Consider the following 26629-nt stretch of genomic DNA (forward strand, 5'->3'; position numbering starts at 1 on the left):
CATCACTTGTGTTGGGAAAGAAGCACTGATGGCGGCCCCTAAGCGGGGGAGTCTGGGAGGGCCTGAGGACACCTGGGGAGGGCAAGGACATAGGCAGTCACGCCGGGCAGGCGCTCGGAAAAAATCCGCGAGGAACGGGGAACGTGGCAGGGCCCCCTGCCCACCGCTGCTCGCCGCGCCCGCCCGCGCGCCTCCCGTCCCGCGCCCTCCGCGCTAACCACAGAGTTCACTGCAGCGCCGGCCGGCGTGACGCGCGCGGCGCCTTGCCGTCCCATTGGCTGGAGGCCCCGCGCGTGCACGGGCTCGCCGTGCGGGCGGCGCCGAGACGCGGGCGGGCCTGGCGGGATGTCGGGGCCCAACGGGGACCCGCACGTGCTGGGCGGCGGCAGCGGCGACGACGGCGGGGACAGCTTCGAGGAGGAAGGTGCGTGGGGGAGAGCGGCGGGAAGGGATCCCGCGGGGCAGGATGGGCTGGCCTGGTCCCCCGGGCTGCGGATGGCAGAGCGCAGGTGTGTCCCTACGCGTCCAGATGCTGTGCCGGGAGCGCTGCTCAGCGCCGGCGAGGCACCCGCTGCTCGGCAGCGGGCCTGAGGGGCTGCAGCATTTGATTCCCACCCTGCCATGAGGCACCCAGCTCCTATGTGTTGCCCTGGGGTGGATTTTTTTCTTGCGAAAGAATTGTTTTGTGCCTTTGCTGGTGTACGGGGTGGGGATGTCAGAGAGGAAGGAGGATGTTCAGGTTTCGAAACCACAGGGCAGATCACGCGGGCAGATCTGGGAGTAGTCATGCAGGGAAAAAGGGAATTTAATGCAGGTAGCTTGGCAAATTCCACTTCAGGGCATTTCTGCAGTTCCTGGGTATGAAGTTTCTGATACTGCCCTGTCCAGTTAGAACCAGCCCATGGAGAAAGTGAGACAACAGCAGAGCAGTAGTGCGCAGGTGTAGATGACGTAGAGGTCACTCTTAGAACTGGAACTTTTTCAGAGTGAGCACTTTGCTACTCTTCTGTTGAAAATGGTGGAGTTGGGTTCTGCTGTTTCCAAAAACAGTCAGTTTCCCAGATGTGACCCACACAGGTGATTTTAGGAGTTGTGTCTGGGATCTACCTGCAGTGACAGGACAGTCATTTCTGCCCTGAAACACCCCAAGAGCATTCACTGTTTTGCATCATCACAGTGATTCGCATTTCACATTTTTTGAAGAGCTAAGAGACACACTGGATATGATGGAGGAAGTCACTAAATTTGATCTAGATCCTAAGTGGGTTGTTCAGCTTCTTAACTGGGCTTTGTGTGCAGTAGCTGATCATAAAGTGCTGCAGCTGTTCCCTGGTCTAGTGGAGCTGAGGCTGTGGATCTCTTCCTTCATCTCAAGTAGGAAACCTGATTTTTGTCAACTGTTCTTGTAAGAATGTAGAGGAGCTAATGCAATTGCCATACTCCTGCTCAATGTTTCTAATAGGGATGTGGTTATGTTTCCACAAAAATCCACCAAGCTCACAAATAACAGAAAACAAATAAAAGGTTTTTACAGCTTTTTTTTTAAATGGTTAATTTTTTTTTCATTTCCCAAAGCTGCACAAATTATGTAACCTTCATTTGAGCTTTAGGCATTGAGAAAATTAAGCTTCTGCTGTGATTACAGACTTCTTGCCAAGCTGATGAATGTCCCTTGCCAGAAGTAGTTACCATGTCTGCTTGGGATTTGCTCACCATTTCACTGGAATAGGGTGTATCAAATTGAAGAGCTGTAACTCACATACCTTGAAAAATGCTGATCGTTTGAAAAATACTGATAACTGCCACCTTTTTTGGAAAGGATGTGTTTGTAGGATTGATTTTTAAATGCAGGAACACCATCAGTGCTCTTGCTCATAATGCCACTTCTGTGTAATACCTGCAAGGCCAAACTTTTAGTAATGAGCTCAAATGCAACATTACACAATTCTCCAAAGAATTAAAGGCTGCAACACTCTGAACGGCTCCAAAGTGGTTATAAGAAAAGGAGGACAATTATTTTTTTATAATGAAACTTCTTAGGTATTAATAATGCAAATGACTGCAATGTTTAAATATTCACAGTTCTTTTAAAGCTGCTGGAAATGGCAGTGCCTGGCCCTGGTATGCTGGGGCACCAGGACACCCTGGCAGATAGGGGCAGAGCTGGGCTGGGGGATTTCAGCACAGCCTGACCCCCATAGGGTACCCAGAACACATCCTCATCCTCCCTCCTCTCTCCGTGTCCTTCAGCTCAGCCCAGTGTTCCAGGCACTGTGTGTGTCACACTGGGCTCAGAGCAGCTGGATGGAGAAGAGCCTCAGCCTGTGAGGTGTGGGCTTGTCCCACCCACACAGGCATCCTTCCCTGTCCTGCAGCCCATGATCCTCACAAACATCAGCCCACAGGTCACAGCTCCACCTCTGCCTTTCTGCACTCACCCAGCTGTGTGGCTTCAGAAAGGAACATGGGACTGCCTCCATCTGGGGTCCCCTGCAGCCTCCCAGGGTTCCTGAATAGCCTCAGCAGTTTCTCTTGTCCGTCTTTTCAGTTTGGGTTTTTGTTATTCAAGATTGTGTGAGTACTGCTTGGAGCAATCCAAAGGCAAGTGTTCCATGCAGTAGCACAGCACTCTTCAGCTGAGTAATAGTGCTAACACACACCACTGTGAAATGCCATTGTACTGAGCCAAACTGCTGCACTTGCACCAATGCTGTGAATAAGAAACTGTACCTAGCAAACCAACTGCCAGGATCATCTGGTGAGGTTTAATCTGAAGTACCCAAACCCTTAATAGAGCATGAAAATCCTGTGGTCGAACTCAGTGCCCAACACTTACCTTCTTACGGAAATAATGATGCCACTACCAGCACCTTTGAGCTCATCCCCTCCTCCTGCCACAGCCATGATGGTTGCACTGTTATGGCAGCCTGACTCCAGCCAGGCCCTAGTGAAGCACATCCCAGCTTGGAAGCCTCATCCAGGTAATTCACAGAAAATACACACTGCAGCATGCTGAGAAAATGCCTGTACTGTCACCAAAGATGATTCCAAAGGCAGCTAAAAAGGCTGCTTTGTCTTTGGGATTTATCTGGTACTGTTGCAGTCAGCACTCGGCCTATGGCTGGCTGTTTGTGTGTGAGATCCGAGGCTGTCAGATGTGCCCACAGTGGGTTTGGACTGCCCAGGTACCTTGCCTTAGATCTTATTACCAGTGCTTCAGCTTCCCATTGGCCTCATTTGATCAGGGAACACAGCATGTGCAGTATTCAGTTGCATTTTACTTGACCCACCCAGGGGCAAATAAGGCACAGCCAAAATGCTGTGGGCATGTTTTGCCAGAGCTCTCGCTGCCTGCTCTGACTGCAGTGACAATATACTTACATTGTTCAGTCTCTCATTTCCCTTGCTTTTAGAATATGCAGCAATAAACTCCATGCTGGACCAGATCAACTCCTGCTTGGATCACCTGGAGGAGAAGAATGATCACCTACACATCTGCTTGAAGGAACTGCTGGAGTCCAACCGCCAGACCCGGCTGGAGTTCCAGCAGCAGAGCAAGCAGCTGAACACGGGAGCTGATGTGCAGGGATCCCAGCCTCCTGCCTAGAGTCTGACCACACATTCTCAGCTGGTGTTGCTAAGGGGACAGTTATCGGTCACCAATTTAACGTAAAACTCGAATAGCAGAGGTGCCTCGTGTCTGTTACTTGTTCCTTTCTGTGTTTGTATCCTGCCATTCACACCTCCATGTTCTGTTCTCTTTTAGCTGTGAGACAGGTGCAGAAGCACAAGGGTGGGTGTAGGAGAGCTGGTTCTTTCTGCTCCCCAGCATGAGCCTGGTACTCACACTTGGTTAAAGCTGGCTGTAGGAAATCTGAGGCCATGCAGGTAATTTGCAGGCAGGCCCTCTTCATAAAGTGGAAAAATTATCTCTGCTCTCTTTTCCTTAAATCCACGCAAGGAGTATTATGGCTCTAGCTCCTTCTCTCAGAAAGCACGGGATAGACGGGGCTGTCCTGACTCCAGGCTTGTCCCTAAGTATAACTCTGGTGACAGCCTTGGAGAGGAGGGAGGGCCTAGGCCAGCTGCTGCCTTGAAGCTACAGCTTCTCCCTTAGTCACATTAACTGCGACATACGAAATACTGGCACATGGTTCCAGATCACTGGACACTTCCACTCCATTCCAAGCAGATAAGACAAGCTACCAGGGTGATATTTCTGACCACTGGAACTGGGAGCTGCCCCACTCCTTCAGCTGCCATTAAGGACTGAGGTGTGGAGAGAGGCAGAGCAGCCTGGTTAGCCCCCACCAACAGCATCCGCAATAGAGAGCAGAGCCCTCCATGTACATTCTGATAAGGCACGAGAGGTCTGGTCTGTAACTTGTGATCTTGTCAGCATGTCCTAGAGCCAGCACTTTTGAAGCAAGTCTTACTGTTCTACTTATGTAGAGTTAAAGGAGTTTTTTGGAAAGCTAAAGAGGTTATTGAAAAGAAATCTGTTTTATTAAAATCAGTTTGAAACAAAATTTGTTCCTGAGAGTCTCCACTATGAGAACAGATTGGATTTAAGCCTTGTAGTATTAACAAAGGACCAAGGTGCATGTTCTTGCCTAGCTTAGGACTTGTCCAAGACTGCTTGTCCAACAGTGTGTGTCTTTGAGAGGAAGTGTTCTGAGAAGCAGAATTTGGCAGAGTCTCCCAAGAGAAAAACATTTTCTCTGCCTGGAAAGGAAATGAGGAACTACAAAGAATTCTTAAGTCTGCATCCATCACTCCATGAAGTTTGTCCCCTGTGGAAATCCCATTACCATCTTCTTTCAGGTTCAACAATCCAAGCCTCAGTCTTGCCACATAACTGCTGTATCCCAACTGTACAAGTAATAACCAACACTGTCCTGTATTAGACACGCTAAAGCCAGGCTTATTTATTCTTAAAATAAAAACAGCAGGAAAGTTGAAGGTTTTGCTCTATTAAAAGACTCAGAAAATAAACATTTCCAGCAAGTATCATATGTAAAGGGCTCTCCTTTAAGGCCACTCTATCTGGGTTTGCGCCTGGAAGAGCGTCTGCACCCAGCAGAGGTGAGACCGGCTGTCTCACCTTTGGCGAGGGAGGAAAGCTCTGCTCCTGCCTCCTGGCCTGCGTCTGCTGCCTCGTTCTGTCCTAAGCCTCCTCCACTCCCTGGATCCTGGTGGTCATCTGTGCCTGCCCTCTGCCTGGCTGTGTTGCCTTCTTCCTCACGTCCCAATGACTCCCCTGCGGTGTGGCTCTCCTCAGAGAACTGGCAGTCAGCACTAGTGGCAGTGGACTTGCTCTCTTCCTGTAGACTTTCTTCTTCTACAACCATGATACCACACACATCGTCAGTCACACTGGCCAGGCTCTTGCCCTCTGGCCCAGAGGTGGCCAGCTCACCCTTACCCTCCAGAGACCTTGAAGTTTGTTCTTGCAGGGCTGACAGCTCTGTGCCCTCCTTATCTATCCCACGATCATCATTCATCTTCTTGCTGGTATGTGCTGTTGTAGCAAGAGACTGTTTTGGATCATCCAGCAATTGGGAGCTGGAGCCCTGGGAATGCAAAGGAGCCTCGGGGTAGGCAGTTGTGGCACGATGCCTCGATGCCTTGTATCTCTACAAATACAAACAAACCAACATGAGAGAAGCCCAGCTCAGCTCCTGTCACTGCAGCAAAGCAGCAGCTGGTCCAGGAACACCTGTACAAAAACAGTGGTGAGTGGCTGGGGTACAAGTGATCTCAGCAGCTCCTGGCCTGGCTGCTGAGGCTCTCAACAGAGAAGGGTCAGCTCCTGTGAGGAAAAGTGATATTAAAAACTGAAGTCCCTCTCGCATTACTTAACGCTGAGCGAGTGCATGGCAGACCTGTGGTTCCTGAGACAGAAATTGTGATCTGGCAACTGTTAATCTCAGTCAGACTCAGGACTCTGTAGATACAACAGTGCAAGTGACAGCTTCACTTCAGCTACTGCCAGGACACGTACCCTGGGCACGTGAGGCTCTGCACAGCCCTTAGTTACTGGTGTGATTTAATGTTTATCAGTCAAAGCAAGGCTTAAGTTGAAAGCTTAGTATTTCTTCACTCTGTTGATACAATCTGCACAGTCAGTTGAACTGTTGACAGGAAGCCTACGATATCAATTATATCTTATTACAAGTCACTGAGGTTTTCCACAGAATAAAGGTAAGCATATCATCAATAAAATTACTCATTTGCACTCACTATCACGATGAACCAGTAGAGGTCTGTAAAGAGATTACATTTGCTACTAGGCATGTTCTAGACTGGATTTCACGCAAACTCGCTATAGCTAGCTAACACATAGCAGGAACTCAGTCTTCAATGCCCAGACAGAGCATGACCTAAAGGAACAAACTGAAGTTCATTCTTTCCCACAGCAGTTCCCTCCATCATCAACTCCCTTTTAGCTGCTTGCTGAAGGGTTCCTTGAACTGGCACTAGCATTACACCTGACAATTTAAGGGAAATTTCAAGCGCAATGGCTTTCACCAGTCTGCAATGTGGAATTACAGCACATCTGACAGGCAGCTTTACATTGTATCAGTTTATCGCTGCAGGCTTGTTCTTCTTCTGTCCTCAAATCGTGGGACATGAACAATATCATAATCACATTGGAATTAGATCAGTCAAGTCATAATGTACCCAAACCAAAGCAGGTGCAGGCATGCAAACTGGTGTCCACAGTGATGCTGTGAACTGTCTCAACAGCACACAATTCTCTGCTGTGAAACCCTCTGCTGAGCTACTCTGCTGAGAATGCCCCAGCAACTGACAGTTGCTCAGACTGTGACAACCCCAAGGCACCCAGGCAGCCAAGAATAATAGTCATCTGCCTGCAGATACGTAAGTCTGGACTCTTCTCATGAACTCCCCAGGTCACTCTGGCATGCATTTGAAGAGCATCTGATTTCACCTCTAAGTGGGCCAAAAGAGTGACATAAGTGACTGCTGCTGCAGTTTCACTCTATGCTGATCTAAAACAAGCCAGGAAGACAGCAAGGCCAATTCCTTCATTCCTGAAATGACTAGCTGCAGGAGTGGGAGAGGATGAGCAACCGTGAAGGAACAGCTGTGGTCTCCTGCCATTCCAAATCCACTGCTCTGAGTGCTGGCAGAATTCTAAAGCACCCCACCCTTCCTGGAGGCAGTGATGGCTGACTAGGAATAGTTTCTTCTATCTGAAGACTAGAAGAAAAACGTGAAGTTTGGGGGGTTTAGGGCTGTGTGCCTGTGTATGTGTGTTTGGGGGTTTCTTTAAACACTATTTAAAAAGGTGGTAGAGAAGCACAGGCGTTTTTGGGAGTAGACTGTGGGTGCAGGCAGAGGACAAAGTCAATGTGGGAGCCTCCCTCCTCGCCAAGGACAGGGAATAGTGCTCTCCCATACAGGAGGGCCCAGGCAGTGGTCACGGGATAGGGCAGAGACAGTGCAAGCCCTGCATACCCTCCACAAGCACTGATCCAGGCCCCTCACCCCCTGGCAAGTCAACAAGGACAGAACAATGGAGGCAGATTCCAGGCCAGCCCAGTAGGAAAAGCTTTAGATACAAAAGCAGCAAGGGGCAATATGGCTTCTTTAGGTGGAACCAGAAAAGCAAAGGAGCAGAATCAGTTGGCAGAGCTTTGTGCTAAGGAGCTTCTAGGAAAGGGTAGCAGACAGACAGACAGACAGACTTCCTCTTGCAGGCTGACCCTGGGGACAAATGAACTCTCACCAGCTTGTAGATTCTATCACATAAAGAGTCTGTAATGTTAAATTTCAGATTTCTAAGGTATCTGATTTTACCAGGCCTCTTTCTGGGTGAACACACCCACGGTTTTGGCTAAAGGAGCTGTTCCTGCAGTATCACACCCGGAGATGCGTATGCACCAGCTTTCTTTACAAGGAACAGCCTCTCGCTCTTGCTCTTTCCCATCTTGACTGACCTGTAATCTAACAGAGAAGAGGCCTAGTCTAAATGACAGACTCCACAGGTTCAGCAAACAGAGCAGACACTCTGAGGAAGATTCCCAGCCAGAAACGGGTAAAAAGATGACAGCAGCAGTAGCTGTGAAGCAGGACTAGACTGGTTTTAGATCTACAGGGGCCAAGGGAGACAAAGACAGAGCACACCAGGAGAAAGCTATGGCACAATGGACACCAAGGATGATGGAAATGAGCTGGAGACAAGACAGCTAACGTGGTGAATTCACTGGAGAGACACGCACGAGGGTAACAAATGCCAGGCCATGCAATCGCCAAAGGGTCTAACCTGAAAGTTCTCAAAATGCATCAGGGACTTGCAGTGTGCGAGCCGGGCAGCGGAGTCGCTATGGTAGAATTTGTGACACAGCCTGCAGAGGTAACCTGCGACGGGGACCAGAAAATCCAGGCCTGCGAAACGGGAGGGGAAGGGAAATCACAGATCACATTGAATGGAACTCAAATAATGAAAGCATGTTAAAAGAGAAGGGGGGTGGGGGTAAAAAGGGAGAGGTTGAAAGCTTTGCTTCTGTTAATCAGGGATTTGCAAGATGACTTGCTGAATATCTTGTCTTACCATGGAATGACTGTGGTTGATATTCAGAGAGAAATCTGGCTGCCAGAGCAAAGAAACTACACAGAGCGTTAAGGGGGGGAAAAGGGAGAAAAGAATACAATGGAAAACTACAGAGAACATGTGATCTAATGTAATGGGATCAAACCAAGCAGAAGACAGCAGGCGCGCAAGAGGAACACGCAGAGAACATTCACAGCATGAATCATTATTCCATCTGCCACACGATAGTGGAAGGTTACAGCGATATGGAAGATTGGTGTAAACAGAGCTCTCCTTGGGCACAAAACAGCCTCTGCAGAGCTGCCCTCCTCAAACACAAGTGGCCATTAGGGGTTTGAAGTCAGTCTCTTACAGGGTGGGGACCAGACAGAGCCATCTGGAGGCACCACTGCCCACCAGGCCAGCAGCATGGCTGAGGAACTGCTCGGTACAGCGTGGGGGTTCTGAAGCGGAGGGAACATGCACAGTTTGGGTCTAGCAGAGTTTGATACTGTCAGTGCTGCTCAGTATCTCTCTGCAAGCTGCATTTCTGTTGGAAAGCATTCCAATCAAAATGCTTTCTGACTCCATCTTTCCAGAGCATCCCTCATTTGCTACCTACTTTCTTCAGCACTCCTGCCCTGCTTGTTCCATGTGCTACCTTAGAAATGTATCTGGTTCTCATCCTTCTTCAAAGCAAAAGGCAGTTGACAAACATCAATCACATCATTATGTTTTATCACACAGTAATAAAGAAACATCCTGCTCTCAGGAGAGGTTCTTCTCCAGGCAGCAGTGACCTGCCCCTGTCCAATGCAGATGCTGGAGCACCATGGCCCAAGAAGTCATTATAACAGTAGGTAGAGACTGTCCTCTACTACAGATACAGCATGTGGCCAGAGAAGGCTCTGTGGCCCTTTGTGCTTAACTCTGCTTGCTTACCATAAGCTGTGTCTGGACAATACTTCTCACTTCCTTCGCAATCCTCCAAAGACACTTCCTTCAGCCCAGTCTGGAAACCAAAAGAACATTAGTGCCTACTGTATCTATGCCAATTCCCAGGCTCTTGCACTTTTCTGGTAAGCTTGGGAGCAAAACAGAGGATTCACATACCAGAGACAGAGTTGCACAGCCTCTGGTCAGGGGCAGATGCAAACCCCAATGTCAGCAGACGACTTCATTACAAGGGTTAAAATCACCACTTGCACTCCACACCTGAAGTAGCTTAGCCATGTACCTCCTTCTTGGTAACTGCTCTCTACTGGGAATATATTTATCAAGATAAACCTCTACACATTTGCTATCAGACCCAGCTACTGCTGTCAATACTGCTTTGTGCTCCTCAACAAGGCTAATGTCTGAAGACAGCAAAAGCTGTACAGCACAGCAGAAACACTTTCATGCATCCCACGCAGTGCCTGACTCCCTTCTGCATCACACTGTGCTCTGGAAGAACCCTAGAGTCCTCACCCTGCTGCTGTGCAAGGTTGAGCAGATTCTTAAAAGCCTGAGCTCAACTAGCCAAGACCAATTAAGTCATAGGATCCCACAGCAGATTCTCAGATAGGTCATTCCTTCCTCTTTTGCATAGCATACCTGCTTGGCAGCAGAATCCTCATTCTCTGTCAGCACTACATCAGGGTCTTCCTCCTCACCAGGTCCTCCCTCTTCCTCCTCCTCTTCCTCATCATCATCTTCAAAACAGCCAACAGCATCCACAGTGATCAACTCCTCTGAATCTTCTGGGCTCCCCAACTCCTTCTCTCCTAGCCTAACCTGTAAGGTACAGAAAAGAAAGATTGGGTCAACTTTGCACTCACCATTTAACCAAGGAAGAGTCCAGGCTGAGGACAGATTGTATGTGATGAGCAGAAGGGACCGCAAGAGAGGCATAAAGCTCTCTCGCTTCTAGACACATCCAACACCTTCTCCCTTTTTCACTCAACTTCTTTAAGTGCTAACAACTGAAGCTCAGCAAAACATGAAAATTAAAACAGGGTGGAAGAACTGCACATCTTCCTTTCAGCCCTGCAGTAGTCAGGGAAGCAGAAAGTTATCCTGCTCTACAGTGTAGCTGCCTCCATACCTGCACAGCTCTCCACCCAGGCAGTATTACCTCTTTGGCTTTCTGTTTGTGCTCAGGGGATTTCATATGCTCCACGAACTTGCGAGGGGTCTTGAAGTGGCGGCTGCAGACAGTGCAGAAAGGACGAAGTGAGCGTTTGGCCAGCTAAGGAAAGAGGGACAATTCCGTAAGTCACAAGAGGCACTGCTTCGGAGGAATGCAGATGAATCTTGAAACAAAGTCAGCCCCACATCCTGGGAGACCACAAAGAAAACAGTCTTTTCAGCAGAAAGGACTCCCTAACTCTTATCCACCAAAAAGATGAAAAACATGCAGAGTAAAAACAAGTGTGTCTTAAAATAGATGTTCTGGCATTTCTTCCCTAAAAGTCAATAAATATGCTGGCCTGCCTAAAGTTTAGCTTGAAGAGGCTGCCCACCAATTCCTCCATTCAATTGATTAGGTCAGTATGATAAGCTGTATTTCTGAAGAAAAGTCAAGAATTACACACTAGAGGTGCCTCAGGCCATACTGACACATCATGAGAACTGGAAGCTCCAACAATGCCAGAGGCAGGAGGCAGCACTGCAGTGCCCTTAGGGAGGGTGTTACTGGCAGAACTTTATGTGCATCTGTGTTGGTTTTGCTCGGTGTAGTTTTTGGTTGTGGGGGGGCCACAGAGGTGGCTTCTGTGAGAAGCTGCTAGAAACTTCCACCATGTCTGGCAGAGCCAATCCCTGATGGCTCTGAAGATGGACATGCTGCTGGCCAAGGCTGGGCCAATTAGAGATGATGGTAATGCCTCTGTGCTAATATATTTAAGAAGAAAATCAATAAGTGAGTGACACAGTTTTTCTCTAGCTAGAGAAGAGAAGGAGGGGAGAACATGTGAGGGAAACAACATGGAGACGCCAAGGTCAGTGAAGAAGAAGGAGGAGGAGGTGCTCTAGGCACCGGAGCCGAGATTCCTCTGCAGGCTGTGGTGAGACCATGGGGGAGCAGCTGTGCCCCTGCAGCCCCTGGGGATCCCTGGGGGATGCAGAGATCCACCCGCAGCCCCTGGGGATCCACAGGGGATGCAGAGATCCACCCGCAGCCCCTGGGGATCCATGGGGGATGCAGAGATCCATCCACAGCCCCTGGGGATCCACGGGGGATGCAGAGATCCACCCACAGCCCCTGGGGATCCACGGGGGATGCAGAGATCCACCCGCAGCCCCTGGGGGAGGTGCCCACACCAGAGTGGATGGATGTCTGGAGGCTGTGATCCAGTGGGAGACCTGGTGGAGAGAGAGTGCCCTGCTTCCAGGCTGGAGCAGCCTGGCTTTGGAGGACTGCACCCTGTGGAAGAGCGACCCACGGTGCAGCAGTTTCAGGAGGAGTGTTTGTCTGTGGGAGGGACTCATGTTGCAGCAGTTTTGGGAAAACTGCTGCTTGTAAGAGTGGACCCATGCTGGAGAAGTTCATGGAGAACTGTCTCCCATGGGAGGGACCCCATGGTCTCACAGGGGAATGACTCCTCTCCCAGAGCAGCGGAATAAAATCTTGGGTGATGAACTGACCAAACCCCCATACCTTGTCTGCCTGTGCTGTTGGTAGGAAGGAGGAAGGGGCTGGGGGAAAAAGATATTTTAAGGGCTTATTTTAGTTCTCATTATCCTCCTCTGACTCTGTTAGTAATAAATTTATTTTGTACCTCTAAGCTGAGCTTGTTTTGCCTTTGGAGTGTTTTCTCCTGGTCCTTACCTCAACTCATGAACCTTTTGTTAATTTTTTTTTCTCTCCTCTGCCCAGTTGTAGCAGGGGAGGGTGAGCGAGCGGCTTTCGTGGGTGCCTGGCATTTGGCCAGTGTCAAAACACAACAGCATCCCTCCACTTCAGTCACTTTTCCTTTTCTGCTTGGGGAGCAGGATATGCTACACACTTCCACTTAATCCCCACACAAAAGGTCAGTGCAAAATGAAGTCCATGCTACAGCTGTTACCTTATGTTCCTGGGTCCTGCGATGTTTGATGAGGTCCCCTGTGAAATGCACCTGGCACGTGTTACACCATCGCTGCTGGGTCTCTCTGAAGTGACAACAGGTAGAGCTGTAAGTCACACCTTTTTACATTCTCCATGGAATACTGCAGTTAGCAATCTGTCCCTGGCATTCTTTCCTTCACAATTCCTATCTTTACAGGCTTGGATTTATCTTCTCTCCTTCTCACCCATTTATAGGATGCTTTAGCTCATGCTGACAGAAATGCACCTGATGAAACAGGTCTCCGACTTAATCTACTGTATTAAAAACTACACAGGTCAAAGTCAACTCTGGTATCCTTCAGCAAGATAGAAAGTTACTTGAAGAAGATTAAGGCCCTTGAAACCAGAGGGGGTTTGTACCTTACCTAAAACTCAGAGGCACCCTTGTGCAGTGAAGAATTTTAGAACCCATGTAGGGCCACAACTGAATTTTCTAGTGCAGACCAACACTTACCCATCTTTTTCTGCTAGCACCTTCTGCTGTTTCACCATGGGCAGTAGTGAAACAAAACAAACATTGCTCATGTGCTGAATCTCCCCAAGTCGCTGCTGGTGCTGAATTCCAGCCATGTGGGATTGGAAATTCTGAAAGAGAGGTTAGGAGAAAAATCCTTTTAAATGTATTCAAAACATAGAAAATAACAGGTATGAGCTATACTTTCCTTTCTTTTGACTGCTGCTTAACAATGAAATATAAAAGCTTAAGAGCATGGCTGCCTGTGGATCCACCCACATTCTCTCTCTAGCAGGTTGCTTGCCAGCTCTCAGGAGAGGTTTATTTTATCTGCATGCTTGTCATAATTTCTTATGTTCCTTGTTCCTAAAGCATGACGCCCTGCTAACAAGTCCCCTTGGCAGCCAGCCATCTAATTCCTAACTCTTGACCACCTGTCAGACCTGTGCATTTTTACCTGCTGACTGCAGCAATTGGTTTTGCAGATGTAACAGTAGAATTTAAGGACCGATTCCGGGTTGGGATCAGCTGTGCCCACGTCGCAGGCCCAGTGCCCTGGTTTCAGAGCTGTTGTACTGATAGCTCTGCTCTCACTGCTCTGCTGAATAGTCACCTTCAGTGAACCTCCAGAGCTCAACATCTGCCAAAAGAAGGAGTCAACATTAAGTTCAATCTCTCAGTAGAAGACTCTAAAAATTACACCTGCTTTTTGTATGTCACCTAAGCTCTTTACCCTTTAGGAAAATGCACTTAAGCTTGAACCCACAGGAGGCTGATCAGAAGGGCTCTCATACACACTCCTCCAAAAGCTGCTAAATCAGCAATCCCTGTGTCGTAGCACTGGCACTATTATCACAGATGGTTGTTTCTGCAGCCTCTGCAGCCATTGTATGATCCAGTCTCTGGGGACTGGAGCCACAAACAATTGTTGCTAAGGGATGCAATCAGCTTTCTCCACTGCAAAACTAAAGCCTACTCAGCACAACACCTGAATGAGTCAGGAACTCAGACATGGGCAGGATGATACATTTGATCACATCCAATTATGGAAGACTGTCAAATCTGGTTCACACCTGAGGTTAAATTTTTGTCTGCTCACAGCTTTACACAGCCTAAGGTCCTGATTTAACATCCAGCATGGGGGCCATGTATTTCATGCAAAAGACTCTCAGGTTGCACCTTTTAACACCACCTGCATCTTTTTACACTTGCTCTTCAGCAATATGAAAGATGTATTTAGCTATGGCCCTCCACACGTAGAGCTTTAAGTAACTCTTTCAATTCAGCTTTCCATCTTTCCAGCTGAATACAGAAATCTTAACGAACGCCCCATCCACAGGCAGCGCTGGGTAAGGAACAGGCCAGCAGAGGTACAAAAGCTGCAAGTCAGAGCAGACTGCGCACTAATTGCAGACGTATTATGCCTTATTGCCAGGGACAACAGCTTACAGCAGGAGACAGAGCTCCAGACATGGGTGCCAGCTGGTTCCCCGTGGCAACGGGCTTCTCCAGGATGGAGGGGGAGGTTGTATGTTCTGCACCACCCCTGCATAGAGCAGTGTCTGCTCACCTCAGGAGCCTTCGGTTCCTCAGAGAATTTCCTCTCTCTAGAGAGATCTTCAGCTGTGTACTCCTTTGCATTGTCTGTACCTAAGAAGAGAGAGTCCTTTTAGCAGCCTTAAATCAAAACAGCAATGACAGGAAAAACAAAGCAGCAGGTGAGTGAAGTCAGGGAGTTTTCCTAACAGCACTGTTGGCCGTAAGCCAGTTCACAAACCTTTCTCCTTTATCCTTAATAAAGATGGAAACATCCAATCATTTGCTTTTGGCAGGCAACAGATACTAGAGGACAGAGTTTGGATTTGGTTCCTAGATTTTATCCTCCTTTCCCCATCCTGTACAACTGGAGGAAGAACACTTCTGTAGACCCACGGGACCTACAGGTGCAGTTCCAGCAAGGAGTGCCTTGAAAGTTCAAATCACAGGCTTCAGCAACTCACCATCAGCTTGGACATGGGTGCACGAGACTCCTGTTTTCTTGCTGTCTGTGGCATCCTCTAACGCAGACTCCCCGGTCACACTTCAAGGATATCAAGAAAATAATCTTAACTGCCATGTTACAGACAAGAGTTTCAAAAGGCACACCAAGGGACAGGCTAGGGTCTAACCTACCACACTCTCCATTAAACCCCCAAATGAATAAGCTACTGGAAGTGGCGTTTCAGGCAAGAATTTGGCAGAAATAAACAAAAATAATGTAGAGTGGGTGTTCTAGAATGGATTCAGAAACAGCAGCCAAATAATCTGGACAAGAAGGTTACAACTGATTTTTTGGTTAGCTGCCCTCTCCTGCAAGAAGCCTGAAGGGAATTAAGTTCATACAAGAAATATTCTTAGTAAGAGCTCTGAGAGCTCTCTCCTGTCGTGACTGGTGACCTGTAGGGAAATTGCAACATCTGGACAGTGCTCCTGACTGCTCTACGCATGAGAGAAGAGACCTATCAGAACAGAAGAAGTTCTCCATGGTGCCTTTACAGGGATTTCAGCACAGCTGCCTGTTCTATTCATACCAGTCGTGTTTCATTTCAGAGTCCCTACAGCTCTGCTTGTGGGGGAAGTGAAACTCTACAAGATGCAAATCAAAAGGGCCTTGCTTTGTTTTATTTGGTATTGGTGATCTGCTAAGGAGAAAAGTGCTCCTGAGGGTACTATTGAGAATAAATGTCTGACTTCCAGAGGGCACAAAGTGTTCTTTGCAGTCTCTTTCTCCATCCCCCATTTTTCTATCAGGACTAACTTTCCACCATGACTTGACTGTCTGCTCTGAGGGCAGCTACAATTCCCACCTGCTGGTGTCCTTCTGCCAACAGGGAGCAGCACCTTCTGCACAAGCAGGACAGCTGATAGCACAGGTACAGCATCCCGTTATCCAAACACACACACCCCGCATAATTTATCAGATTGATAAGTGATAATGTAACTGGGTTACATGGCTATAAATATGCAGCAGGGTTTGGGCACTGCAAACACGAATTAAACAAGAGTGACTGGCATTAACATTATTTGTTGGGTGCTGCCATCAGGCTCAATGCTAATGGTACCATACCATACACAGCTGGGGCCAGCACTCAGGGTAAGGGTTTTCAGCCTGAACTGCAAACCTAAGGAGCAATCTAAGGGAGCAAAAGCCACCACGAGCATGATTTAAAGAGGAAATGGTATTCTATGGATACTTGTCACGCCATGCTAGAAGTGGGTGTTCAAGGAGGATTTGAAGATGACGAGTGCTTTCTGCACTGGAATGAGGATGTTGTTCCAGGTGTACAGATGGTACATAGGAGCAAAGGCAGAAGTGGGAAAAACCTGAAATGAAGAAGGAGGCTGGTATTCCCGGCTAAATGGAAATGGAACAATGAAGCATGAGACACAAGTTTATGATATAGATGAGGGGAATGCCCTTGTCATCTGTGAAGGGCAGTATGAGAACAGTAAACTGTTTTTTTCACAGATCCATCATCTGTTCATTGAAAGATACAAGAAACACTTAAAAAAAAAGCTAAGGAATAATCTATTCTAGGTAAATAGCAGCTATAATATATGCATCAAATCTGGCAGTCCCTAACTGCTGCTTAGGAAAGAATTTTCCTAATAGCTGGCTTGCTGCAGTGAGAGCTGTCATTCCTCAGACTTGATTCTTGTTTTCAGTGCATGTAACAGGACTTTGATTAATACCCTGCTAAATATTAATGTAATTAAAATTAAATTAGCTTTGGCAAACAGATTAACAAAGCACACACTCAAATGTATTCAACCTGGCTTTAATTGAATTTATTCACTTTCTTGTTAATCAGAGTCCATAACTCACAATGGTTCCTGAGCACATAATATTTATCACTCTTTAATGTTTTACTTTGATGTTCAGATATTACCTTGATCATGTAATCCTGGAATATCCCCCCTAAAGCCATCCATTAATCTGTAAACTACAGATGGGAAACAGTGAAGTGAGGAAACTTGTCCAAAAGCAGGCGGTGAATGCCTAACAGGGAAGGTAAGAGGACCCAGGAGTCCTGACTCATCGTCGTTAACATATGCTGGAGAATTCTCAAGTCAGTGCCTACAGAAATCTGTATTCACTCTTTCCTCTTCTCCCTCCACACAAGCCAAGGGTGACAGTTCTGGGAGAGGAGCAGCCCGGTGCAGATGGCACCGGGAGCTCTGCGAGGTGCCTTCCCACTAGATGGCAATGCAGCCCTGCCTGTCCCTGCCGCACCCTCGGAAGGCCGGGAGAGCCGGGATGGACCTGCCAAAGCCAGCCTGCCGCGCGTCCCTGGGGGATAATAGGATTGCCTTTGTCTATTTTTACCCAACACACAGAGATACTGGCAAGGCAACCTTTGCAGAAGGGATATGCAACTCAACGCCCATGGATACAGGCTTGGATATTAGGGAGTACTGATTCCCTTTCCTTTATCATTTCTCAAAATAAATTACCCTCTCCTACACTTACTGTAACCTAACATATTCCAAGGCTTTCCCTTTCTGCTCATTTCACTTTTTTGACATTCAAGGAAGAAACTTAGAGAAATACACCAGGATGGAAAAGAACCTCTATGCTTCTTACAAGGATCCTGGCAGGAGAATACACAAGCAAACTCAGCTTTGTTGCACATTTAGATGAGCTGCATCTCTCATTTTTCATTCTCATAATTGGATCACTCCTAGCAGAGACCCACAACACCCGGTATCTCAGTAAGCACCACAAGATTTTCTGAATGGTTCACAAGCATCTGAAATACCTCTCACATGCTAGACATCAGGCCAGTAGAGTACACAGCCCTAATTATGAGAAAATAAAATTAGACAATAATTCTAAACTCAGTAACTATGTCAATACCCCATTCAATAAATACCTCTTCAGTCTTTTTGCTGCAGGCTCAGTGTTCAACACAGACTCTGTTGGAGTTCTTGGCTCTGCAGGAACACAGAAGGAGATTTCTTTAGCAAAACAGACCATGCCACCTTGAACATGCTCCATAACTGAATGGCAAATGCCAATGAGGCTCTGTCAGAGCAAGTAATACTAAATACTTGCTTATTCTGAATTTATGAGCTGCTCTGACAAGGTTAGATAACGACATCAAATATTTGAATTTTATTGCAATGTCACTGTATGAAGTGTTGGTCAAAAAAAGAAATCTATGTTCATATCTACTAAATGGGTCTCAGTCCTGTGCCTAAGTGACAAGAGCCATGATCATGGGAACATTAATAATAAGCCAAGGTGCCACATCTACCTGACAGCAACCAGTTAATAAGGCAGTTTTCACCACTGCATATTCCCTGGTCACAGCCTCATCAAAGCCTGCAGTTTTAAATCGCACACTCTTCAGTCAGAAATGACATTCCCACATCTGTGTTGTAGCTGACATTAAGATATTCAGTGCCAGCAGTTTCTGTTCTGACAACTGGGGCACCAGGACTTCCAACTCATCTTTTCCTTAGCATGCTGATTATAACTGGTTCTTGATGTGTTTGGCTGCATGAGATGTTGACTTCAGCATGGGTAAGGCAACATGGAAGCTTTAATTTCACACCAGTTTTCTTTTTTTCCCCCCATCCTAAACAGAGCTCAGTGTAAAAGTGACTTCTGAGAGGCTTCTATGCAAGAGAAACGGAGCAGGCTCATAAAAAAAATCACAAATATTCACGTAAAAGTGGTACATGAAGCACACAGCAGAGGGTTATCACAGGCAGTTTAAGTATTTACAATTAGAGAGAAATGTAGCTGATTAAGACTAAAATCATCTCGAGTTTTTGCTGCAGGACTAGTCAAGAGAAATTTATCGTATTTTCAAGCCGTTGTTTCACTACAGGCTGCCCCCTACCTGTGGATGGTGAGGAATTGTTCTGCTCTGACCCTGCTTGCATTCCCTCTGGCATTTCCATTTTCTCATCACCTTGTGTCTGAGATGAAGAACCAGGATCTAGTTCCCGCTTCCTGTCAGGGACCCTCTGGAAGTCCTGCAATGGGCAGAGAGAGTTGCATCCAGCTCTTGGTCCTTAACACACGCTGCCTAAGGCACCAGAGTTTTACTCTGGGACAGGAACAGGAATTCCAGCACGTAATAATGGAAAGGAATAGATGGTTTACAACAGACTACCCCACCCAAGGCAAGTTTACATGGTCAAAGAGAGTGAGGCATTTCAGTTCCACAGGCAGCCCAGGACATCTCCCAGTGCTTTAAGCAGCAGCTGTAGGAAATCCAGCTGCTTGCAGAGGGTAGGGTCCTGTTAGAGGAACTTTGGCAAGAGGTGCATGGGTAGGGAAAAGGATAGTCCAAAATAATCCCCCTTCTTTTGACTCTGGAGGACAGTCCAAGAGTGTGAGTTCACCTTATCCACCACATCTTTTTGAGAGAGTGGGATGAAATATGTGAAAGCTAATCTAAGAGGAGGAACAACCCAAGCACCATTTCCAGGATACAAAAGAGGTCTTCACGATGGAAAGTCAGAAAGGCTTTTACAAAACAAGAATTGTAGATTTTACAAACTCCACAAGGACAATCCACAATGAGCCTGATCTTAAAAAGTGTGAGAACAGCCCAAAGAGGCAGTGTCCACAGTAGGAGCAAGTCTTTTGGGACCAACAAACTGCTTTGGAACAGCAAAGCACTTAGCCAGGATTTCTTCTGTTGTAATTACTTTTAAGCTGATACTTCTAAAGGCTCCTTTTACATCTTAGGTTTAAACAGTTCTATAATGGGGAATTCTCTCTCGGGCAAGTAATGACAAGAAACCTTTGCATTATAAATGTAAATATGGACCACAAAAGCCTTTCGGATGGAATGATTTCTGCATTTCTGTGTCAGCAGCATGGCACAAAACATTATTTTCTTTGCAAGGCTCTCTCCCTTCTCCTTTGTACTCCACCCACAATACAGTCAACAGCTTCAAGTGTAGAAGGAGCACAAAGCTCCCCAGCAGTTGGAAACCACAATCCCACCTTGCGAAAGGTCCGGTTCTGCCGCTGGAAGGGGAGACTGGGGAAGCCCAGCCGAGTTGGCTTTAAGGAGACCCCAACAGGTGGTGGTCCCAGGAGGGAATGTCTTGTAGCCTGAGGGAAGAACTGCTGCAGTGCTGGTGCTGTCATGTTAAATCCACGCAGGTTTCCTATAAATGCAAACACAGCGTTTCACCACCCTGTGCTGTGCAAAGGAGAGAGAAAATCTTCCACCTGAACAAGCAGCAGGTAGAGGGGAAGGGCTCCTCTACACATGACCCTGTCCTTCACTGGGCACTGTATGGGCGCTCTGTGCTCTACCTTCTTCAGCACACAGAATGATTTGATGTGATAGCAACCATTACTATGGCTCAAGCTATTTAATTATAATTGTCACTCCAGGCTAGAGATCATTAGAGCAATTATTTGATCTGAGCACACTAGCACTCGTGTTTGCAACAAACAAGGTCTCGTTTTACAAAAACTCTTTGTAAAAAAGGAAAATTCATCCCACATTTGTGCAGCTGATTGCTTACACCATAGCACGGAGCTCTTTAACACAAGCCAGTAACAGCATTTCATTTAAAACAACATTGAACTTTTAAAAAAAAATCCCACAGTCCTCTCTGCCACCTGGTTGTCATGCAAGCTCAACGTGTCAACCTCAACTCTGATACTTGAGACTCTGCCATTTCCAATTATAATGCTCTGCTTTCTGAACAGTTCTTTTCAGCATCCACAGACTATTAACCAAAATTTCTTATGAAGACAGTCCTTGTCATCCCCATTTCAGGGGTGAGGGAATGGAGGGGCCCAGATGCCTCAGCTATACCCTCAGAGGCCATCCATCATTCAGGGAACCTGGACTTAAACTGCCATTTTTTTCTCTCTCACTTGAATTAGTGCGTACTCCAGCCTTTTAGCAGCTGTCAAAACAGGGCAGGGAAGTTTGAAGACAGGCACCCAACATCTGAAAAACCAAGTTACAGTGTTACAAGCCTGCAACACAATAGGAAGTACTCCCTTTGTCTTCAAAAGCAATCTAATATATTATTATTTCCCATAAATAATCCATTACTGTAAAAGGGCATAGCTGTATTTAAAAAAAGAAAATCTAACACAAGAAATCATCTTCTGGTCTCGGTTTGGTACGTTTAGAGAACCACACATCCATTTCAATTTGAAGTATTTATCTTTTCCTATTCCCACTGCAGAAGCCACGCACAGCCAACGAATTATTTATGCTGATGCTCCCCAGGGACAGAAATGCATCAGGTATTCTTACATGTAACCCAAACCTGAATGGCCAAAAAATTCACATCACTAAAATGGGCCACACCGGACACTAGCAACCATATTCCATGTTAGCTGTAGCTACCTGAGGTAGGTTATTGAGAGAAGTCACAACTCCATGGAGAGGTGAAGAGGAGCAACACTAAGACAAAGTGTGTGTAAAGTGTTCATTAACATCTCTCATCCTGCTCTATCTAATTAGCCCCAGGTCCTTGGTACACTATTTAAATACAACTTCTCAATAAAACATTCAGAGAAAAAGGTCAGCTGACAGCAAACGTATCTAGAAGGAGCATGGCTGATTGAAGGCTGGAGTCACACTTTTTCCTGTTAACAATGTATGTATGCTAATCTTCAGAGCATGGCTTGTCCTTTCTCACTGTTACTTTCCCTACAACCTGAGAGAGATCTGTGGAGAGCCACTGGAGTCACTAGAGAGCCCTCTTGTTAAATGGGCAAGAGAGAACAAAAGGAGAGTTAACGACATGCAGAATAAGTCTTTTGTCTTCACATCTGGGCATGATTCACAGGCAAGGTAGAAATTGCAGGCATTAATCTAGACTAGGCACTTGAAAACTATCCCAGGTACTGATTTTCTGTGTTGAAAAGAACTGTCAGGTTAAGACACAAGCAAAAAATAACAACGTAGCTTTATTCCTATTATCTTTACATTACTAATGCTATTATTAAGGCAGTTTCATAAATTTGTTTTGAAATCAAAAAGAAAAGGAAAATCCACTTGTGGAAACACAATAATGGAAAGACAGAGATATTACCCACCACAGAAATTACAGTCATTTCAGGGAATCAAAATTTCACAATACAATTGACACCAAAACCATCTTCTACCTCAATATACTTTATTTGTTCGTACTGCACTAAGTTTGGACAAAGACGAGTATCTACTGCAAACAAGGTTAGTGTGTATGTAACAGATAATTAAATAAGTGGCCTTAACCTTGCAACCAAAAAAGACAAACAAATAATCAAAATCTCAGTATTTTATCTAAATATATTGATGAAAAAATACTTGCTCCATCAAGCCTAAAAGGGAAGGCATGTATTTAGTATCTAACCTGATACCTCCTAGTGCTATTCCCAGTTGTGAACAGTTGGGCACATGTGATTTTCAACAACTGAAGAACCTCTGTTCTGAGGACTATGGACTAATTTAAAGAGGGGAAAAAAAAAAAAAAAGAAGACAACAAATGGAACTGCCAAGTACAAGAACTGCACTGGTTCAGCAGGAAATAACCATGGTATGGTTTCAGTCCAAGAGGATGATTAAATAACTCCAGTAAGTAAGCGTTTCCCATAACGACAGTACCTTGCATCTGCTGCATGAGTAAGGCCCGCTGAAGCATAGGATTGGCATTGAGCAGCGACGGCTGATTTGTTGCCCGTAAGCTCAGCATCTGTTGCTGCTGCGGTGGCGGCAAACCCCTGGAAAAGAAGGCATCTATCATGAGAATCCAATAAAAACTGTACCCTTCCATTCCAGGCACCTAGCAAGCATAAAACAGAGGAGCAAACAGCTGAAATGCTCATATGCATGCATGAAAAGACACCATGCACTGGCACTGTATCCTCTTTCCTCCACTCTCCTAGAATTTCCAAAGCTGTCAGATTGTCTATCAAAGAATTTGAGGTCAGAGACAACTCCTTAGCACCAAGCCCACATAGAGCCTCCCAAGCAGCATAAAAAAAGCCCAGGAGCTGACTGCGGTTCTACAGAATTATGCAGCACCCGTCAGGAGAAATGAGTGATCTAGATCAGCAGCTACATTTAACACGACAACGAAACAGAAGTTCTAAAAAACAGGGAGTTTTCACAGTGGCTTAGAGCTCATTTTCCCAAAATCAACACCTCCCACACGGAGCCAGACAGGTCAGAACTGTCAATGGTGCCCCCTAACTGCAAGAACCAGATGGAAAAATAAACCACGGCCTTCATATTTAAAACACGAGGAGGAAGAAGCAGCAGAGAACTCTCCAGTTCTAAGGAGGGTGGAGCAGACGTGAAAGAAAAGTCTGAAGAAACTGGCAAGCACTTCTTCAGGCGATTGCAAGGTCAGGCCCACCTCTATGTACGCTGCTGACACAGCTAAATCTGTCAGGGCTGAAAAGAGGTACCAACATGGATTGAAATATCCACTCTGACAAAAAAAACCCAACCCTTTTAACAGAATTCACAGCAGCTCATCTTCACATTTGCTGCTCTAGATTGTTCCAGTCTCTGAGGCGAGATATTTATACCACAAAAATCATACTTTTAAAGGTGTAAGATGCAGCCGTGCTACCTAGCAGCCAGCCCCTTACTGGCATTTTAAGTGCAGCTTTTTTTATAGTATAAAACATATAAAAATGGTAAAAAGATTTGCAGGTTCATATTTCTAGTAAAACAGAAAAATTCCCACGTTTACCTCAGAGACAAATGCCTTATAAGGATAAAATAATACAATAATTCCTTAAATAACAAATTAACTTTCTTCTTAAATTCACATACCATTGCTTCGAATTTGCAAAGAATAAGACTTTAAAGATAACAGTAACTGCAAATAAACGCATAATTTTGGAGAATTTCTGTTGGTTCTACAAATCTCAGCTCATCGGGGACAGCTGCTCCTATCTAAGTTGTTTTACATCTTGCATTTTTTAGGAAAACCGTGGCTATTTTCTGGCAAATGTCCTTCTCCTTTCACAAACAAAACATTATTTTCTCCGTCCCCTCCCTGCCCCACCGTGCTCAGCCACAGCCTAAGCGCTGGTGCCACTGCAGAAATAAGTTTAATCATCACACCCAGACCAGCAGACGCAGCCAGAGAAAGAAAATAAATAAACAGTTTAAGTTCAACAATAAAACAATAAAGTGCTCTTGTCTACTGAGGGTGGCTCCGCTGTGTGCTGTGTTTCTGCAGGAGAAGGCGTTTTCCCTGAGCCCCGGCTGCCCTGCCCGCCCTGAGGGGCGACGCTCGGCTCGGAGCATCCACCCACCCACCGCTCCTACACAGGCTGCCCGGGTCACCCATGGGCTCTCGGGGACTCCAGCCCCAGAGGGCGGACAGGGATCCCCGGAGCGCTGAGGGGACACGGCAAGTCCCCACAGGGGCCGCCGCCCTCCCTCGCACACCCCCGGCCCCCTCGGTGCCTCCAGGCTCTGCCCCGATCGAGGCCCGCGCCCCCCAACTCCCGCCCGCCTCCCTTTGTCGCCTTCCCCGCCAGGGGCCGGCAGCCCCGCACCAGCCCCGCACCAGCCCCGCCGCGGCGAGGAGGGACGGAGCGCAGGGAGGTGGAGGAGAGCGGTCCCCCGGGACAGGCCTCGAATCCCCGGCCTCGCGTAGCGGCGCTTACCGGCCTCCCTGCTGCGCCGGAGGGTGGTGGTGCTGCTGCTGCTGTTGGAGGAGGTGCTGGAGCTGCAGCAGCTGCTGCTGGAACTGCTGCTGGTTGAACATGTCTGGGGAGCCCCGAGCAAGGCGAGCCTGAGACAAAATACGGGAGGGCGAGGGAGGCACCGGCTGCGGGTCTGGCGCGTATCAGCCCAGCAGCCATTGAGCAGAGGAACCACCGCCGCTGCCGCCCATTCATTCACTGAGCCGATCCCCCTCTGCCGCCTCCTCCTTCCCCCCGGGGTCATCGCAAGCAGCAGCCTGTGGAAGAGGTTTCCAAACCCCACCTCCCAAAACCCGCTCCCACCCTCCCCTGCCCGCGGCGCCCGCAGCCCGTCCCGCTCCCCGCGGCGGGGCCGCGCCAGGACCCGCAGCCACTTCCCGTTCCTTCGCCTCCTCGCCCTGCCGGCACTCACGGCGCAGCCCGCGGTGATCACCGCTTCCCGCCCGCTGCCTCCATCTTCCCACCGGGGACAACAAACACCTGCCCGGCCCCGCTCCACGGCCCAGCCCAGGCGGGAGGCAGCTCCTTGGGCAGGGCTGCAGGACACGGCCGCCCCGCGGGTCTGGGGATCACCCCCGCAGCTTCCTCTCAGGTCGCCCCTGCCCCTAGCACCTCCATCCCTCATTCCCTGCGCAGAGGCGGCATTGAGGTCCCCTGTCCCTCGAGAGGGCTGGGAGGGAATGGACACCATCTGCCCAGGGCTGGGCAGGGAATGGAATAAACTACTGCACAGGAGGAGCAGATGGGCTCCAACAGCGTGGGCTTTCTGCTCGTTGGTTTTTTTTTTTGTGGGGTTTTTTTTTTTTTTTTTTGGGGGGGGCCTTTTTTTTTTTTTTTTTTAATAGTCCAGGGGAATCTTTGGTAACCATCTCACAGAGAAGATGGAAAAATCCCAAAGCAGCCTCTGGCTATTTGCTGTGGTCACATCTTGGCAAGCCTATAATGAGAACCTGGCAGAAAACAAACGGACTTTTGCAATATTGCTCTGTGCTGTAGACTGAAATGACTTCCCCAGCAAGTCCATCCCCTTTTTTTTTTTTTTTTTTTTGGCGGGGGGTGAGTTTGCAGCAAAACCTTTCCTGCAGGACCTGTTTTTCATAGCAAAATTAATTTTAAGGTTTTTCAGCACATACAGGCTCTCTATGAAAATGTACTGTGACTATAATTTCTTCTTATGCTAAGCTAAATCTTACAAGGATAAAGATGCATTTCTGCTCCTTGCTATTCCAGAGAATCCATCCTGAAATAATTTACTTTATAGTCTTTTTATTCATGCCAATAAAGACTACTTGATTCATTAAAGTCCTTGGAATCAATTTTTACCTGAAAGCATTGTAAGCTGAACACAGACAGTTACTGGTTTTATACAGTTATTGTTAATAATTTTCAGTGCAGCAGCATATGTTGATTTTTTCCTTTGGGCCTTTTTATACCATCCTGATTTTACAATAATCAATTTCGAGATGATCATCCATATTAATCAATGATGGGCTCTGTTCATGTCCAGAGTCCTTTATGGCTGTCTGCACAGAGAAAATGTTGTCCTGTTAAGCATGAAAACTTAAATGTCATCCTAGGGAACACACACAGAGCAAAAAACCATGCACGGAGTCTTTTAAAATAATTTTGCATAGTTCATCCTCTGCTCCTGTAATCATGCTGTTAGAGCAGCCACTGGCCTGGCTGGCTTGCAGCAGTGGGGGAAAGGGTTAATCCTACAATCCCAGTCCATAAATTAGCCAGACTTGGGAAAGGCAGAATTCAGGCTGTATAGATAAATGCAAATCTGAAATCGATGTCCTCTGTTCTTAATTCTACAACTAAAGCTCTTGTAAGTAT

General features: G+C 47.1%; 2 protein-coding genes across 4 annotated transcripts; one reads left to right on the top strand and one right to left on the bottom strand.

Moving 5' to 3' along the window:
• The first annotated feature begins 295 nt into the window (after positions 1-295).
• Positions 296-5010, top strand: BBLN (bublin coiled coil protein). Its single transcript, XM_010397688.3, has 2 exons — positions 296-424; positions 3414-5010. The coding sequence occupies exons 1-2, from the start codon at positions 346-348 to the stop codon at positions 3605-3607; spliced, it is 273 nt and encodes a 90-aa protein (XP_010395990.1). The 5' UTR covers positions 296-345; the 3' UTR covers positions 3608-5010.
• On the bottom strand, positions 4902-25498 carry CIZ1 (CDKN1A interacting zinc finger protein 1). Of its 3 annotated transcripts, none has more exons than XM_039561559.1 (17): positions 25203-25498; positions 24752-24879; positions 22728-22843; positions 20111-20277; positions 18993-19128; positions 18018-18078; positions 15105-15184; positions 14675-14754; positions 13562-13744; positions 13105-13235; positions 12610-12694; positions 10677-10790; positions 10157-10336; positions 9503-9572; positions 8294-8415; positions 5437-5636; positions 4902-5341 (listed from the first exon to the last, which is right to left on the bottom strand). In XM_039561559.1, exons 1-17 carry the CDS (start codon positions 25479-25481, stop codon positions 5299-5301), a joined length of 2175 nt encoding a protein of 724 aa, XP_039417493.1. In that variant the 5' UTR covers positions 25482-25498; the 3' UTR covers positions 4902-5298. The 3 variants fall into 3 exon arrangements, with proteins under 3 accessions (XP_039417493.1, XP_039417492.1, XP_039417491.1); XM_039561558.1 differs by having other exon boundaries at positions 5426-5636; XM_039561557.1 differs by having other exon boundaries at positions 4902-5636.
• Between the last annotated feature and the right edge of the window lie 1131 nt (positions 25499-26629).

This window comes from Corvus cornix, chromosome 17 (assembly GCF_000738735.6).
Source record: "Corvus cornix cornix isolate S_Up_H32 chromosome 17, ASM73873v5, whole genome shotgun sequence".
NCBI lineage: Eukaryota > Metazoa > Chordata > Aves > Passeriformes > Corvidae > Corvus > Corvus cornix.